Source organism: Phlebotomus papatasi, chromosome 5 (assembly GCF_024763615.1).
Source record: "Phlebotomus papatasi isolate M1 chromosome 5, Ppap_2.1, whole genome shotgun sequence".
NCBI classification, from domain to species: domain Eukaryota; kingdom Metazoa; phylum Arthropoda; class Insecta; order Diptera; family Psychodidae; genus Phlebotomus; species Phlebotomus papatasi.
The window spans coordinates 670,659-684,230 of NC_077226.1; the positions used below are offsets into that span (position 1 = coordinate 670,659).

The 13,572-nt window shown below is 32.8% G+C and overlaps 1 protein-coding gene across 2 annotated transcripts; it reads left to right on the forward strand.

The window, feature by feature from the left end:
* Nucleotides 1-2,751: 2,751 nt before the first annotated feature.
* On the forward strand, nucleotides 2,752-13,103 carry LOC129808725 (glutamine--fructose-6-phosphate aminotransferase [isomerizing] 2-like). Of its 2 annotated transcripts, XM_055858511.1 has the most exons (8): nucleotides 2,752-3,349; nucleotides 7,209-7,406; nucleotides 7,473-7,928; nucleotides 10,067-10,090; nucleotides 10,556-10,713; nucleotides 11,149-11,435; nucleotides 12,015-12,570; nucleotides 12,667-13,103. In XM_055858511.1, the coding sequence occupies exons 1-8, from the start codon at nucleotides 3,343-3,345 to the stop codon at nucleotides 13,036-13,038; spliced, it is 2,058 nt and encodes a 685-aa protein (XP_055714486.1). In that variant the 5' UTR covers nucleotides 2,752-3,342; the 3' UTR covers nucleotides 13,039-13,103. The 2 variants fall into 2 exon arrangements, with proteins under 2 accessions (XP_055714486.1, XP_055714487.1); XM_055858512.1 differs by lacking the exon at nucleotides 10,067-10,090.
* Nucleotides 13,104-13,572: the final 469 nt, after the last annotated feature.

A 13,572-nucleotide genomic window follows, 5' to 3' on the forward strand; every position in this document is an offset into this window, starting at 1 on the left:
GACCTGTGGAAATATTTATAATTATTATAATTATAATTAATTCAAATCAGTGAAAATATCATAGAAATTGACCATAAAACCCTGAAAAAAAAATCATAAATTGACGGAGCGTTAAAGTATTTCTTAAATAAAAATTCGCAATTTTTCATCAAATTATGGCATACTTTTTTAAATTCTTCACTTTTTTTTCTTAAGGAATTATTTCAATTATTACCCTTACAGATTACTTTAGAATTTTATTACTTTACCCGGCCAGGGTTCGGGGACTCATAGTGCCTAAGGTCAGGAGTGATTGTCTGTACCGGTCACTCTTTGTAAAGGGTGTTGTGCTCTACAATGCAATTCCCAGTGACATACGTAGGTCCGCGGATGGAATTCGGCGGTTTTTCGAATACAGGCTGAGTGAATCTTAAAGAGGCATCTTTTCATCTTATCTTTTTTTCTCTTCTTTTTTCCACCTTTTTTTTCTCTTTAACTCTGTGTTCTTTTGTTATTTAATTTTAATTTTCTTTCTCTTTATCACAATTGTAAGAGGGACGAACCCTATTTTGTGATTAAATAAATATACTAAATATACTAAATTCAAATTTTGAGTCCAAATATAAGTTGAGGACTTTATCTTTATTACTGTCCAAATTTTTTAGTTCCATGACTAAGTTAAAGATTAATTTTATGTATTAAAATTGAGAGTGCAATTCAAATATAATGTTCCTGAATTCGACCGGTCGACGAATCATAGCAAGTGAAGCTTTTTTCACTTGAATGTTGTTCTACTTCTGAATAAATTCATAAAAGTAAGTTTCCCTATTTATTTTAATGATTAATTAAATTTTAGGTGCTATTTATGATGTGTTGAACAAGCCAAAGTTAAATCAGTGACTTTTTAGTTTTGTGATTTGTTTAATTTTAAGAAAAATTGGTGATCGAGTAGACCCAAGTAGCACGACGTGGCATAACACTAATTTGGATATCCTAACGACCGCCACAAAAAGACCCAAATACGACTAAAGACAACTTAATAATTTTATTTATTTAATCAATTGAGTTCCAGTGCTCTGTTGGGTCCTAGAAACTCCCCTCTTCGCTAGAAAATGAATGACTTACATTTTTCACGAAAAAAAAAACCAAAAAATATTATTCGATTTTTGGATATTGTAAAGTTGGTCGTAAAAATATCCAAAATCTGTACATTTGATGACTCCCAGCGAACTTCAAATTTTAAATTTGAAAGAACAGTCGCGATCGTAGCGGCGATTAGTCAAAATTTAGCCTCTCTTCATTTTTCAATAGAGGAAAACACTTTGTCGTCGCTGAGGAAACCCAGCTACAGTAGACTCTCACTCAATCGGCTCTTTTTCAATCGGGCGTCAAATTTTGTTGACAATTTTCACGTTTAATTATGAAGCTAATTCGATCAAATTCGCTGTAGTTCTTCCTATTTTATCGTGATCCTTTATAATTGAGCGCTTTTTGTGGAATTTACAAAGGCTTTGACGCAAAAATCTATCGCTAAACCGGATGACATTTCGCCCCATATTCCCGATTGAGAGAGAGTCTACTGTATACCATCCCAGTCTGGGTTGAAATAGAAGCTAAACGTAATCTTTTTCATTCTATAATTTTATGATTCTTATAATAGCCACGAAACGTTAAGAAATAAAGAAAAAAAATTAAATTCGGAGAAATTAAGAAATTAATGTAAATTTTCAAAATTATGTAATTTTTAATCTCTTAACGACAATGTGATTTAATATTGTTCAATTTTATTATAATAAAAACTATATTGAATATTATGAAGCCAAATTTATACCAGCTTAAAATTATAATACAAAAAATTCTTGAACGCTGCTTTGAAGAATTAGTAAAACAAGAAATTATTTATTATTAATTATTTATTACTAATTATTTATTATTAATTAAATTATTAACTTGTAAATTAATTAGTAACGTATATTGCACTTTGATTTTAAACTGACTTTTGCTTTTAATAAATGGAATGCTCATCACTTTGGCAAACCGTAACTATTTATATAAAATGTTTTAAAGTTCTCATTTTATCATTTTTAGAGGATTGTTGGTAATTTAAATATTTTCAACTTTGTCCTAATGAACAACTCTATTGGTTTAGTAGAATCGGAGTTATACTTTTTTAACTCCAAAAAAAAAACAAGGTGAAACAATTTTATTTAAGATTATGTGCGCTAAACTACAATAAAATAAGCATTTTTATAAATTAATAAACCTTAGAAAAAATTGCACAATCTACAATATTACAGTAATTACAATTTTTTAAATCAAATGCAATATCTGCGAAAAAAATTAAATGTCTGAGAAAATATGTTTAGAGTCCCGTGATGGCGTCATTTAATGCCACGTGGGGAATGCATGAAAAAAATCTGAAAAATTCTCGTGAATCAGTATTGATTTTAAAGGAAATTCATCAAAAATCCCTTAATATGATTTTTTTTTTGTAAATTGAGAATATTCTTTTATTTTAGGAAATAAAGATACGTTTCAAGATTTATTTAAATCAAATATTTTAGAAATAATCAATTTTATAATCGGACTGTATTTTATTGTTAATTTACGCAATTCTCTATCGGTAACAATGTGTCGCATAATTTATTATAATAATAATCGACATTAAAAATCGGATTAAATATATATCTGATACAAATGCTGATTTAATTGACGAATTTTTAAATGTTAGCCGCCGCCGCCGAATCTTTCTCGGCGCACATCTCTAGTGGAGATGTGTCAAAGTGACAGCTTTTTGCTATTTTTCTGTTTAGTCTGCATTTAGGGGAATTTTATGATTTTCGCGCCATTTTTGTGTGCGCGCGCGCGCGCCTAAATCACGTCAAGAGATGCAAATTTTTTATTTGACATTTCCACCAAACCTCCCTCTCCCCCAAAGCACACTAAAACAGAGCAAAGACACAAAAAAAAACGCCAACACGTATTTAAGTGCCGGGAAGGGGTGGGAGAACGTGCCTACAATACTTTCACTTCCCCACAACAAATTTTATTCGCGCGCGCCCGTTTCGAAGCCAAGAGGCTCTCTTTCTCTTCCAAAACCCAATTCGTGTCCAGTTACTTTCCAGCATTCCTCCGGATGACAGTGTTTCATTCATTTTACCACAAATACAAAGTCATTTTTGCCTTTTTGCCAATTTCAAACAAGTACTTAAGTCATTTTATTTTTTTTTTAAATTTCTTTTAAATAATTTTGTTTTTCGTTTTAACCAAAAAAAAATTGTTTAGTGTGAAGTGTCAATTTTGTTAAAAAAAAAAAAAGAAATTAAAAAAAATAGACATCCCCGGAAGAGAGACAGCAACAGAATGTGCGGTAAGTATTTTCCTCTTTTCCTTCTTACTCATATTTTATTACTACAATCCTGTCTCTCTTTCTCTCTCTCTTGTCTCTTTGCATCTGTCACACTTTCCCTCTCTTTTTATCCTGTATATGGCGTACGCCACGTAGATTGAAAACCCTTTTTTTTTGGTTGCTTTCCATTGAGAAAGAGGGACGGAGAGGGACAGATAAAAGAGAGAGAAGGATTGATTTGGCGCCCACAAATTTTACTTTCACTTGTACAGAGCTTCTAAAAGGGGCAAATCATTTTACAAAATTCATGACAAATTCCCGAAATTTTTTTTTTTTCAAATAAAATATTAAATTTTTTTAGTTTTATAATTAATTTCACGGTAAATTTAGAATTTTCACGAAAAAAATAAGTGTAGTTTTTTTTTAATGTTTTTTTCACAAAAAGAAAAAAAAACAGAAAATACAGAATAAAAATTTTAATTTTTAAAGACAATTTTCTTACAAAGTTTCCTACCTGTCTTCTCCTATTTTCAGGCTACAGTGCCTCTGATGTTACTTTTGTGTACTAAAAATGTTTTAAAGAATAATAGGGCATTCAAAGGCCTTTAATTTCTTGCTTGGAAATATTTAAGTAAATTAAGAAATTTCCCTAAAATCCCTTCAAAGTTTCCCTCTTTCTGTCTTTATTAAAAATTCGAGAAAAAAAAAGAAAATCAATTTTCCTTAGAATACACTAATTTCCATGGTTCTGGAAAACTAAGAAAATACACTAAAAGGCTTCTAGAGATATCTGATGGATTTTCTTTTAGAGAAAATTGATGGGAAAATTCAAATAAAAATAACATAAGTACATTTCACTTCTGAATTGTAGTCGAAACTATTTTTAAATCTTTTCCTCATTCTTCTCTTGGGTATTTAATATTAAAACAAAATCCAGTTTAAATTTATATCCAAGAAGCCAAACCCGTTTTTTTTCTTTCGTGCCGGTTGACCTTTGAAAAAAAAAAAAATTGTTTCGCGCGCATTTCAAGTGAATGCGGAAGGCTCTTTTTCATTCGATAAACTCTTTTACTATTTACTAGAAATATTGTATATCAATTCGATCGATCACCTTGATTTGGGAAAGTCACCTTTAATAAACACACATGAAAAAGAAAAATTATTAATTAATGAATCAAAGAACTGAAAGAGAGATAGTAAAAAATTGTCTTTTCTCTTTTCACTTCCTGCCACAGACAAACAAAAAAAAAAAAACAAAAAAGTGATAGATAAGAAAATAATATCAGATAAATATTTCGCAAGAAAAATAATTAAATTTTGCAATATATTTTCATGAACATTTTTTTCCTACAATTCCACTTGAGATTCAACAAAAACAGAGCTGTAAATTCCACTTTGGAGGAAGTTCAATCTTTTTTGATAAGAAAATGATTCATTTGAAAATGTCTTCCACATTTTATTTCCCCAACGGAAAAATGGGTTTATCATTTGGGGGAACTTAGGTACACTTTTAGCATAGCTTTTCACTTTTTCAAAGAGCCCAAAATCATCAAAATCGGTTTTAATTGAATTTTTGAACAAAACCTTTTGAAAAGGGTGTCTGTTTTTTATTGAAAAATCGATGAAATTTTCATGAAAATTTGCAACTTTGCAGTGAAATATTGGGATTGTTTTCTTAGTTCCTAAATAGACTCAATGGAGTTTATAATACAGGAGTACGGTTAGCAACTGGCGCATTTAAATCCACGCCCATTGCTAGTGTGTTGGCCGAAGGTGATTTTCCATCACTTAATTATAGAAGAAAATTTTTATTAATGTCGTATTTAGAAAAAGTAAATTTATATAACCTAACCACATGTTACATGAAAAAAATAGGGTAAGTGTGCCAAATTTCGGCATAGTTGCATGTAAGCACCGAAGTCCTAAGTTTGAAATGCAATCAAGACTAGTTCATCATTTTTGTTGTTTTTTTTTTTTAAATCACTTCCTAAAATATTGAAAAATTAATAAAAATATGGACATTGCTTTGGGTAGTATTTCGGCCACTTTGAGTGAAATTTCGGCCACCTTTTTTCTGACCACATTTTGTGACGCAACGGATAGAAAATTTAAAAACGTCAAACGGAACGAGTTTATTATTTAATTTAATACGTTTAACTGACTCGTAAGCCCTGAGATCTTCCGTGTAATTTGTCCTGAAGACCTGAAGAAGAGCATCCCAAATTTACGTGAAAAAACCCGTAGCAATTTGCCCTTCCTGAACTCTTCCAATGCCTTTTCCACAGCATCTTTTTTTATAGAAGCGATAGTTTTCTTCTCTGGACATTGTAGAATTCAGAAATTAAAAAAAAAAGAACATTAAAATGAATAATAAATTTAGGAAAGCAAAAGATGTTGCCGGAATATGCAACACCACGCTCCCTCGGAGAGACGCTCACAAAGTATCATACTTTTTTACAGGGGCATGACGTTTCCTATGTTTCCCATATGTTTCTAGGGTGCCGAAAACACTTTTGAGTTTATTAGCTGTTTTCTGTTATTGTAGAAGGAATTAGCAAATAATACAAATATAAAGTAAAAGCCAATTTAATATAGAATAGGCAACCGAAAACCTCAAATTTGCAACCTACGCGGTTTTGGAGATATCTAGTGAAACGAGTACGAAAACTGGGAAAAATTTACACTAAAACTGATCGCATTTTTCAGAGCTAATGTCATCCCCCTGCTTTTTTACGTGAAATACAGGATCCAGCTGGGAAATTTTACCCGGAATTTAAAGATTGATTCACTATTAACATAAACATAAAGAATCTTTAATGAAAACTAATCAATTTTCATGAAAAACACCGAAGAAAAACCTTCTGCACTTCACAACAAATCACAAAACTGCTAGAAACACAATCGATCTGTCACTTTTTTATGAGACTCTTTCCACACTGACTTTTTACAACGCAATTTAAATTCAAATTATACCTAGAATTTAACGGTCTTTGTGTTAATACATCCTAAAATGAATAAATATTTAAAAACAAAATGAATTCATTGACTATTCGATGATTACATACATAATTGTAATAAATTTATTTGCATGGCCGAAATTACACTCAAAATGGCCGAAATTAGAAGCTGTCCGAAATTTGGCACACTTCCCCTATTAAACTTTCGCCCTAGTAATAAAAAAAAGAAGAGTAAAATCACGGATAGAAATAGCCAATAATGTTTGTAGAGAAAGTAGTATCCCTTCCTATGAAATTATTAAAAAAAATCTAAATCAAGTAATCCCCCTTGGTGCTTCAAGTATTCGAATATTAATTTAGCAATCAAGTCTTTTTAATCAAGATTAAAAAGACATAATTAAGAGAATTCTATGCTATTATATTTCATTTATTAAACAAAAACATTACAGGATAATTCATTTTCATTGCTGAAGGCACGTGCATACATAACCTCAAAATGATTTTAAATGTAACCGTTGATAACTCGTCCGGATTACGGCGATCCGGATTAGGGAACGGGCACTGTATAAGTTAATAATTAAACAGAAACATTTTTTGAAATAACAGAAGATATCAGTTAGGAAAGTTATGAAAGTTCTTAAAGCAGTCAAAACGCTACTATAACAAACTTATTTTGACGTTAATTCGGTTTCAACGGTTTCTTGCACACCTCTGTCTTAAAGTGTCAATAGACGTTCCTTTAACCGTATTCCGAGTGCAAGTATACCCCGATTTGCACGCATTTTGAGGTAGACTGTAAAGAATCTCAGCTACCATAAGCTTATCTGGGCTTATCACTGGTTTTATTGAAAAATTGATGAAATTTTCATAAAATTTTGCAACTTTGCAGTAAAATATTGTGATTGTTTTTTTGTTATTTGCAGGAATTTTTGCATACTTGAATTATCTAACGCCAAAGACGCGGCGTGAAGTTCTCGATGTCCTTGTGAATGGTCTTAAGAGGTTAGAATATCGTGGTTATGATTCGGCTGGTGTTGCTGTTGATTCGGCAGATGCTCAAGATATGATTCTTATCCGGAGATCCGGAAAAGTTAAAGTTCTCGAAGATGCAATTGCTGAAGGTACACTATTTTATTTAATTTTTCTTTTGTTGTCGATTTAATCTGGCGTTTTACCGTACAATTTAGTGTTTACTAGTGCCCCGGATGAGGCATCTCGTGAAGTTCACGTGGGTATCGCTCATACTCGTTGGGCCACTCATGGTGAACCAAGTGAACGCAATAGTCATCCACAGCGTTCGGATGATCATCATGGTTTTGTTGTTGTTCACAATGGTATCATGACCAATTACAAGGAAGTCAAGACATTCCTGACCAAACGCAATTATACATTTGAATCGGATACCGATACGGAAATTATTGCTAAATTGGTGCATCATCTGTGGACCCAGGACAAGGATTGTAGCTTCCGGGAATTGGTTGAACAGACAATTCAGCAAATGGAAGGTGCCTTTGCCCTTGCCTTCAAATCTAAACATTTTCCGGGAGAATGTGTTGCCACAAGGAGAGGTAGTCCATTGTTGGTTGGCATCAAGACTAAAACTCGCCTAGCTACAGATCATATTCCCATTCTCTATGGAAAAGGTAAGTAATTGCTTTTCTTTTTATTTATTTATTTTTTGTTTGAAAATATTGCAGAAGCAGCTCTTAGATTTTTTTAAAATTAAATGTTTTATCTAAATGCCGAGAGACAAATGAGAGGAAGAGGAAGAGATCCTATTTTGATTTTTAACTACCGGGATTCCTAGAGGCCAAACGATGAAAGATATTACCTTGTGGTCTTTTAGTGCTTTAGTTATTATCAAAATCAAATGCAAAAAGGTTCAAACTTATTATTTATTTTTGATATTAGCTACGAAGTAAGTACCTAACCTCTCATTTGGGGTTTTAGTCATCAAATTCGGTCAAATAGCAAAAACACTTACCCCCAAAATTCAACTCACAATCCAATTTTCACGCATTCAGAGTTGCACACATTTCGAGGTCACCTGCAAAGAATATCAGCTACCACAAGCTTATCTGGGCTATCACTGGTTTTTTTTTATTGACCCTGTTTTCATATTTACTCAAATTCCATAATCGTTTTCTTTTGAAACCTATGCTTCACAATTTGTTTTTGTCAAAAAAAAGCCTCTTCCGTAAAATTCTCACGATGCTTTTCTAGTTCTTTTTTTAAAAATTCCTTTAATTTTATATTTTTTAATTTTTTAAGAGCTATCCAAAATCATGTTTAAAACACGCACAGCACGATCACAAAATGGTTAAGAATGCGCTTAAAATGACGCACAGGTAAATCATAAAATGACTAAGAATGCTCTTAAAATCACGCACAGCTCAATCGTAAAACGGTTGAAAATGCGCTTAAAATCACGCACAGATCTATCATGGCACGGTTTTAAGCGTAATCTTAACCGTTTGTTATTGAGCTGTGCGTGATTTTTTAGCGAATTTTTAACCTTTTTACGATTGAACTGTGCGTGATTTTAAGAGTATTCTTAGTCGTTTTATGATTGAGCTGTGCGTGATTTTAAGAGCAATATCAACCGTTTTGTGCTTAAGCTGTGCGTGTGTTTAAGCGCAATATTAACCGTTTCATGTCTGAGCTGTGCACGTTTTTAGGCACAATAACCGTTTTATGCTCAAGCTATGCGTGTTTTTAAGCGGAATATCAACCTTTTTGTACTTCAACTGTGCGTGTTTTTAAGCAGAATATCAAACTTTTGTGCTTAAGCTGTTTGTGTTTTAAGTGGAATAATAAACGTTTAATGCTTAAGCTATGCGTGATTTTTAAACGCAATATTATCCGTTTTGTGCTTAAGCTGTGCGTGTTTTTACGCGAAGTATCTTCAACAGATGACTACGAATAGATCATTTTTGACATAACCTCCAAAAAGTATCTACGTCATTACGTCGAATCTGGCCCACTTTATTACTTTGTTATTGAATTTATATTTTTTTTATTATTATTATCTCTCTCTCTTTCTCTCTTTGTCTCTTGGCCACCAAAAAAAAAATTGAAATAGGATTTATATCTGTGCTGTCTTTTTTTTTTGTTTTTTTTTCTGTGTTTTTTTTTGACTAACAATTTTTATGACAAAAATAATAAACACAAAAAATTTATTAAAAAAAAAATACCATCGTTGGATGAGAACCAAAAGAAGAATGAAACAGCAAATACTCTTCCCCATCCTCTTCCCCCACTCTTCCTCACAAAAAATATTTTTTATAAAAAAAAAGATTTCTCCTTCAAAAATCCAGATGACACCACAGCTGTCAAGAGCTGTCAGAGCAATGACAAAGGTACATAACCTCACATTCAAAACCAAAAAAAAAAATCCGCAGTGTCATTTTTCCACATTTTTTAACCTCAAAAAATTAAAATAAACAATTTTTTCTTTTGGAATTTTTATCACTAAAAAAGACACACACACACACAAAACACCTTTGGATGCCATTTTCTTTATTAATTAAATTCATTTTTTTTATGTTCTAATTTTTTTTTAATATTTATTTTTTATCTTTTTTATCTCTTTTTTTTTCTTTTCTACTTCTATGATTTATCCATCAACCAAATCAACCTGTGTGTTGCTTAACCTAAAAACAAAATCAATTTTTGCACCTTTTTGTGTCTGAAAACTTTTTTTTGACTATCAAATTTTTTAAATTTGAAACGGCTCTAACGACCCCACAAACCAAAATAATAAAAAAATAAAAAAAAATAGACGCTGATGGTCCACAACATCCAGGTAACTACCATCGATAGTCTTTTGAAATCCAAGGTGACTGGCTTTCCTAACCACATTTTTTTGTTTACATTCTTTTTTTTAAATCTTTTTCTCCTGTCTCTATCGGTTGTCACTGAAACTTAAAAATAACCTCTCATAAAATCATCAAATAAACATCATTTTTCTATTTAAAAAAAAATGATCACAAAGGTGATGGAATTTGACAAAAATTATTGTTTATGTTTAATTATCAAAAGATGCCTTTTGCTCGAGACTACCGTTTTTTTTTTATATATCGCAAATTCATAGAATGACTAAAAGAAAACCTAACCTTACCCTAAAACAAAATTTAAAAAAAGCGATAGTCTCTCTATTATTGCTTTGCTTCTCTTGTCAATGAAAATTATAACAAATTTTAAATAAATAAATAAATAAAACTAATATATATTTTTCGAATATTTCTACCAAAAAAAAAAAATGTTACAGAACATCGACCCCATGGTACCGGCCGAGATGTACCGATGATGCCCCGAACAGAGAGTACGAGTGAATTTATGCCATTGGAAGATAAAGAAGTGGAATATTTTTTTGCATCAGATGCATCAGCTGTCATTGAACATACAAATCGGGTGATATATCTTGAGGTGAGTTATCAATTTAATCAAATTCAGCGCGCTGAAAAGCTCTTTCAGTGACTTAAAATAACGTTCTGCACTCTTTTGAATTTAATACTAATTTATTAATTAAATTCAGCGCGCTGAAAAACCTTTTCAATTGACTTAAAATAACGTTCTGCACTCTTTTGAATTTAATAATAATTTATAAATTAAATTCAGAACGCTGAAAAGCCCTTTCAATGACTTAAAATAACGTTCTGCACTCTTTGGAATATAATACTAATTTATTAATCAGATTCAGCGCGCTGAAAAGCTCTTTCAATTGACTTAAAATAACGTTCTGCACTCTTTTGAATTTAATACTAATTCATTAAATTAAATTCAGCGCGCTGAAAAGTGATTTTATTGACTTAATATCATGTTCTACATTCTGTTTTTTTTTTCAATAAATCTTATATGCAGGATGATGACGTAGCAGCTGTCAAAGATGGCGCTCTAAGTATTCATAGGTTACGAAAATGCCTCGATGATCCACATGCACGGGAAATAACGACACTCAAAATGGAAATTCAGGAAATAATGAAGGGCAACTATAAGTATTTTATGCAGAAGGAAATTTTTGAACAGCCAGAATCCGTTGTCAATACAATGCGTGGTCGTGTTAATTTTGACAATCAAACTGTAATTTTGGGTGGCATTAAGGATTACATTCCGGAGATAAAACGCTGCCGGCGTCTTATGCTAATTGGGTAATGTTCAATTCAGCGCTGAATTTCTTCAATTCAGCGCTTCTAAATACAATTTAGATGTGTTTTTTTTTCATATGAACTCCTTTGATTGCAATTCAGCGGTGAATTTCTTCAATTCAGCGCTTCTAAATACAATTTAGATGTGTTTTTTTTTCATATGCACTCCTTTAAGTGCAATTCAGCGGTGAATTTCTTCAATTCAGCGCTTCTAAATACAATTTAGATGTGTTTTTTTTCATATGCACTCCTTTAATTGCAATTCAGCGGTGAATTTCTTCAATTCAGCGCTTCTAAATACAATTTAGATGTGTTTTTTTTCATATGCACTCCTTTAATTGCAATTCAGCGGTGAATTTCTTCAATTCAGCGCTTCTAAATACAATTTAGATGTGTTTTTTTGCATATGAACTCCTTTAATTGCAATTCAGCGGTTAATTTCTTCAATTCAGCGCTTCTAAATACAATTTAGATGTGTTTTTTTTTCATATGAACTCCTTTAATTGCAATTCAGCGGTGAATTTCTTCAATTCAGCGCTGTTTTTTTCTCCAATTGAGCGGTTAAAATATTATTTTTTCAAGATGCGGTACGAGTTATCATTCAGCTGTTGCTACGAGGCAACTTTTGGAAGAATTGACAGAACTTCCGGTGATGGTTGAATTGGCATCGGATTTCCTCGATCGCAATACACCAATTTTCCGTGATGATGTGTGTTTTTTCATCAGTCAAAGTGGCGAAACGGCTGATACATTGATGGCCTTGAGATATTGTAAGCAACGTGGTGCCCTAATTGTTGGTGTTACCAATACCGTTGGCAGTTCAATTTGTCGTGAAAGTCACTGTGGTGTCCATATCAATGCCGGACCCGAAATTGGTGTTGCCTCAACAAAAGCCTATACATCACAATTCATAAGTTTGGTTATGTTTGCCCTGGTAATGAGTGAAGATAGGCTATCACTGCAGCAACGACGTCATGAGATTATTGGTGGTCTTGCCAGTTTGGCGGGACACATTAGGAAAGTTCTGGAGTTGGATGAGAAAGTTAGGGAACTAGCAAGAGATCTCTATCAACATAAATCTCTGTTGATAATGGGCAGAGGATACAATTTTGCCACATGCCTAGAAGGAGCACTCAAGGTCAGATCAATAGAAGAACCATTAATTTAAGAAAAAAAATCATTTCGAAAGATCTTCTCTTTTTCTTCTCGTTCCCCAAAAAAAAAAAAATTCTAGGTTAAGGAACTGACGTATATGCACAGCGAAGGAATAATGGCGGGAGAATTGAAACATGGTCCATTGGCTCTAGTGGACGATCAAATGCCCGTACTGATGATTGTGATGCGTGATCCAGTTTATGACAAATGCATGAATGCCCTACAACAGGTACAGGCCCGTCAGGGACGTCCTGTTATCATCTGCGAAGCAGGCGATGAGAAGACAATGTCCTATGCCTCACGTGTCCTTGAGATTCCACGAACCGTTGACTGTCTCCAAGGCATCTTAACGGTCATTCCAATGCAACTGCTGAGCTACCACATTGCTGACATGCTCAATTACAATGTTGACTGTCCACGGAACCTAGCCAAATCGGTTACAGTGGAATAGGACGATGGACCTAGCGTTTCAGTCAGAAGGATCAGCAGGAACGAATAAATCTCTTGAAGCAAAAATATAAGTGTTTCATTTGTTTCTATAATTCAGCGTTTCTATTTCCATTTCAGCGCTTTCTAAATCCGCTGAATTTATTTTTTTTATTTATTTATTTAAATGAAAATCTGCCCTTGAAACTGTGTGTTTCTTAGAGGCAACATTACAGGCAGGAAATTATTTGCGTCCACCGTCGTCTCAGCGTTGGTGACCAACCTACTCCAGAGCCAAACGGTGGAAATGCTCCTTCTCAGGTTGTATAATCCAGGGAGGGGACAGTACAGTTTAACAGAAGTGAAAAGAAGAGAAAAAGAAGCAGTCAAGACGTTACAAAGGCTTGGATCAATCGCCGTTTACTCTCTATCTGGGTAATTCATTCCAGAGAGATACACACAATACAAAAAGTGAATTGTGGTCCCGTCAAATCATTATTCTACCTGCCGATTTTACTCTGAGGTTTTTTGAATTTTAACGGTATATTCCAGTGTATTC

Coding starts and splice junctions, on each gene's coding strand:
- LOC129808725 (XM_055858511.1), top strand. Junction 10,091..10,555: donor TGATGGTCCACAACATCCAG/GTAACTACCATC, acceptor AAAATGTTACAG/AACATCGACCCCATGGTACC. Junction 11,436..12,014: donor CGGCGTCTTATGCTAATTGG/GTAATGTTCAAT, acceptor TATTTTTTCAAG/ATGCGGTACGAGTTATCATT.